The sequence below is a fragment of the Salvelinus sp. IW2-2015 genome, unplaced genomic scaffold (assembly GCF_002910315.2).
Source record: "Salvelinus sp. IW2-2015 unplaced genomic scaffold, ASM291031v2 Un_scaffold8860, whole genome shotgun sequence".
Taxonomy (NCBI): domain Eukaryota; kingdom Metazoa; phylum Chordata; class Actinopteri; order Salmoniformes; family Salmonidae; genus Salvelinus; species Salvelinus sp. IW2-2015.
In genome coordinates, this window is record NW_019950119.1 from 6,032 (window position 1) to 8,531 (window position 2,500).

General features: G+C 43.6%; 1 protein-coding gene across 1 annotated transcript; it reads left to right on the forward strand.

The window, feature by feature from the left end:
* The first annotated feature begins 600 nt into the window (after nt 1-600).
* Nucleotides 601-2,243, forward strand: LOC112079651 (ankyrin repeat and SOCS box protein 13-like). Its single transcript, XM_024145539.2, has 5 exons — nt 601-768; nt 1,070-1,257; nt 1,484-1,640; nt 1,715-1,849; nt 2,016-2,243. The coding sequence occupies exons 1-5, from the start codon at nt 723-725 to the stop codon at nt 2,219-2,221; spliced, it is 732 nt and encodes a 243-aa protein (XP_024001307.1). The 5' UTR covers nt 601-722; the 3' UTR covers nt 2,222-2,243.
* The last annotated feature ends 257 nt before the right edge of the window (nt 2,244-2,500 follow it).

The following is a 2,500-nucleotide window of genomic DNA, read 5'->3' on the forward strand; positions in this document are numbered from 1 at the left end:
CAATGCCTTACAGAGTATTTGAAAGTAAATCTAGAGGGCATTAATAATTTTCCATTTGTGATTCATCCCTCTGAATTTTGTCATTGTGGCTGTCTGGTATCTTCTAGGTACTCCCTTCCTCTGAGTCTGCAGCAACTTAGCAGAGTGGCTCTGAGGACGTTGCTGGGTACCAGAGCTCTGGAGGTCACTGGACATATCTCAACGTACCATCAGCTACATTCTCTGAGACATGAGGGGTGCTGATGCCGCCTTATGAACTGACTCATGGATGGATTCCCAAAGGAATATCAGGAAAAGGAAAAAGCTTGAATACTAAGTTGGGACACATCTCATCTTCTGCATATGTTTTGTTTACTGTGGGACACACATAAAATATGATGTGATGGATTACTATGTTATAAGCAGTAACAATACATTGTAAAATACATTTCAAGAAGGCCTGCAACAATGATGTTATAATATTTTATAGAGATGAAAGCTTGTTTTAGCATGGTTAGGGAAAATAAAGCCAAACAARMTCAGTRCTCTKCTRTTGCAGTAATATGAACATTTTGACAAAACATTTGTACTACAACTCCCAGCATGCCCTTAAATCCATCAGAGGTCATGTCAAAACCAGGCACGTGATGTGTCAGTGCCGCATGTACACAGCTCAAATGTGTTTGTTTACTTCTCGCAGGACGTAATTTACAGTTTTTCAACATAAAACGGGATTTGACCAAATGATGGAGGTTGAAACTGCCAGACCATACTTCTTTGGAGACATAGGTGCGTATAAAAGCATTTCGGCTCCTTGAAATTGTATGTCAGCTAGCTAGCATTCATTTGGTTACTGCATGTCATAGCTAGCAAGCATGTGTTCATGATATAACAGCAACGTAAATCAGRTACATACGTGCCATGTTGTGTTTTAGTCCATATCGATTGTCAAGTAAAGGTTTACGATGGCAAAATGTGATGTCAACACAAGAGATTATCTAGCATGCACTCACCTAGCGCCGGCTGATTATGTAGCAATAGGTATTCTCTTGCTGTTTGCTCTGGCTGATGACTGTGTGGCTTGCCCCAGGCTGCTGGTCGGAGAGGACCGAGGTGCACAAGGCGGCCTCCGAGGGACATGCTGCCCAGCTGCAGAAACTCATCCAGAGCGGAGCCTCCGTCAACATAGTGGCTGTGGACTCTATCACCCCCCTCCATGAGGCATGTGAAAGGGGGCAGACCCAGTGTGTCAGGCTGCTACTGGATGCTGGAGCACAGGTGAGACTGTCACTAAGTTGAGAGAGATAAGAGAAATAACGTCAATAAATGAGGTAGGTTAGGCATAGAAGAAGACAGGATTGTCAACAAACACTCTAGTCATATCACAGGAGAAAGGTGTGACCCAGATTCAACACAGGTTAAAGATCAACAGAAGAGAAAGTAATGTGTTATTTATAGTTAATCAGGATATATACATACATATAATGGCTGTGTTGTCCTGTAGGTGGATGCCCGTAACACGGATGGTAGCACCCCTCTGTGTGAGGCCTGCTCGGTCGGGAGCTTTGACTGTGTACGGATGCTGCTGGAGCATGGGGCCAAYGTGAACCCCACCCTCTCTTCCCGGACCACCTCACCCCTACACGAAGCCTGCATGGGGGGTAAGTGTGAGGTGTAGGATGAGCGTGCATCACGAATGTTTGAGAACTTGTGACGGTCTGTACTTGTGTCTCAGGTAATGCTGATGTTGTGAAGATCATGATCGCTAAAGGTGCCAGTCTGGAGGCATATGACCTGTACTATGGGACCCCACTTCATGTGGCWTGTGCCAACGACCACACAGACTGTGTCAAGGCACTACTCAACGCAGGTGAGCGTTAGAGAATAGCACTATCTAACAACAAATTATTTGATTTTGAAGAAGAAGAACACAATGAAGATAGACCTGAATKGAGAATAAAACCCTGGATTTGAGTTCCCAACTCTGAGGTGAACCTTTATTAATAACCTCRTTTGTGTGTCATTTGTTTCCTCAGGTGCCAAAGTGAATTATGCTCGGCTGCACAAGACGGCCCTGCACCATGCTGCTAAAGTGAAGAGTGCAGACATGATCGACATGCTGGTGGAGTTTGGGGCGAACATCTACGCCAAAGACAAAAACGATAAGAAGCCCATTGACTACATCGAACCCGGTTCTCCTGCTGCACTCTGCTTAGAGTTTTATGAAAGTAAGTCAGTGTGAGAGAGATTTTTAAACTACACTTACCAGTTATAAGCAATAGACATGTACCCATATGTTTTTTGTGGATTTCTAAGCAATGTCACAATGTCACCAGTAGGTGGTGCCCATTGCTAATTTTTCAGGATCAAAAGTTACAGGTAGTGGAAAAGTAAAAAAGAATTAAAATAATAACTTGATAATGTTGAACCCATCAAAAACAGCTGTTTGAACACTTCTTAATTGGTACACAATACTCGGGTCAAGGTAGATTTAATTTCTTCCTGGCACGGGCCTCCTTTT